General features: G+C 39.0%; 1 protein-coding gene across 1 annotated transcript in view; it reads left to right on the top strand.

Annotated features, from left to right (window-relative positions):
- The window catches only part of LOC106472922 (protein FAM172A-like), a gene marked incomplete at its 3' end in the record, with an annotated part of 44,919 nt that extends 44,651 nt beyond the window's left edge, over positions 1-268 (top strand). Inside the window, exon 10 of the mRNA XM_013933593.2 lies at positions 152-268. Coding sequence (XP_013789047.1) covers positions 152-268 — 117 coding nt within the window. The remainder of the gene's footprint in view (positions 1-151) is intronic.
- Between the last annotated feature and the right edge of the window lie 1,273 nt (positions 269-1,541).

Below are 1,541 nucleotides of genomic sequence, written 5' to 3'. Positions count from 1 at the left end.
ATATGGTATTTAATAGTTCGAACATGGAAACTTAAATAAAACAACTATTAAATACCATATCCATGTTCGTGGTTTGTTTTAGTTTCTTCCCCTACATTTCAGAGTGTGTCTGTACAAGATTCGCGTTTTCCAATGAATACTTTTTTTTCAGGTTAAGAAGTTCGAAAAGTTTTTCCATGACCGAGTTTTTGCTGTCGCTTTAACTGACTCTGTCCATAGTATTCGCCACCAGATGGTAGCACAGTCTTCACTGAGATGGTTGCAGAAGGTAAGAGTTGGCTATATGTTTGACATGTTTAATGTTACTTTAAGGTACTGATAGCGACTTTTCAACCCCGGAAATTTTTCAGAATCATGATGTCATGGATATTTGTAATCTTCTAGCCAAAAAAAAATCGGGGTTATAAATGAATAAATCCGGTTTTAAATTTAATTCAACCACAGTTGTCAATACGTACCATAGAAGGTTAGTGCACAAAATAATGTTAAATCTATTTTTATTATTATTATAACCTAACTTTATGTATCCTAGTAATTGTAGGGAAACTGATATTCTTGAAATAAATACATGCTGAAGTTGAGACATAAGACAGGTATTGTTTAAGGAAAACTCTCCTTGTTTTATTCTCGTATACTGCCTTCTGTGTTTGTATTGTATCAAACTATTAATTTTGTTGTTGTTGTTGTTTTTTGCTTTCTGTCCATCTATATGTGTCTTAAATGGACTGTGGGGATATTACTACAGTTCTTAGGGGTTATCTTCCCAGTGATCCAGTTGGTGGGCTACTGAACCACGGATCTGTGATTACTTCGTTTGCAAAGAATAATGATCATGCTTTACACTTTGGGACCGGGGGTACGTTTTAAGGGTGACGGTCAGATCTCGGTGTTAGGTGAGAGAAGAGTAGCCAGAGAGTTTGGTACGTTTTAAGGGTGACGGCCAAATCTCGGTGTTAGGTGAGAGAAAAATAGCCAGAGAGTTTGGTACGTTTTAAGGGTGACGGCCAAATCTCGGTGTTAGGTGAGAGAAGAGTAGCCAGAGAGTTTGGTACGTTTTAAGGGTGACGGTCAAATCTCGGTGTTAGATGAAAGAAGAGTAGCCAGAGAGTTTGGTACGTTTTAAGGGTGACGGTCAAATCTAGGTGTTAGGTGAGAGAAGAGTAGCCAGAGAGTTTGGTACTTTTTAAGGGTGACGGTCAAATCTAGGTGTTAGGTGAGAGAAAAATAGCCAGAGTTGGGTACGTTTTAAGGATGACGGTCAAATCTAGGTGTTAGGTGAGAGAAGAGTAGCCAGAGAGTTTGGTACGTTTTAAGGGTGACGGTCAAATCTCGGTATTAGGTGAGAGAAGAGTAGCCAGAGAGTTTGGTACGTTTTAAGGGTGACGGTTAAATCTAGGTGTTAGATGAGAGAAGAGTAGCCAGGAAATTGATGGTGGATACTGTTCATTAGTTTCTTTCCGTCTAGTTTTCGATGGTTCGAATCTCCTTCACGGAACATTCTCACCCTTTTAGCCGTGGGGGTGTTATAATGTGACGGTCAA

The sequence above is a fragment of the Limulus polyphemus genome, unplaced genomic scaffold (genome assembly GCF_000517525.1).
Source record: "Limulus polyphemus unplaced genomic scaffold, Limulus_polyphemus-2.1.2 Scaffold5735, whole genome shotgun sequence".
NCBI lineage: Eukaryota > Metazoa > Arthropoda > Merostomata > Xiphosura > Limulidae > Limulus > Limulus polyphemus.
The sequence above is the reverse complement of the archived record's forward strand: the minus strand, read 5'-3'. Positions and strand labels throughout refer to the sequence as shown.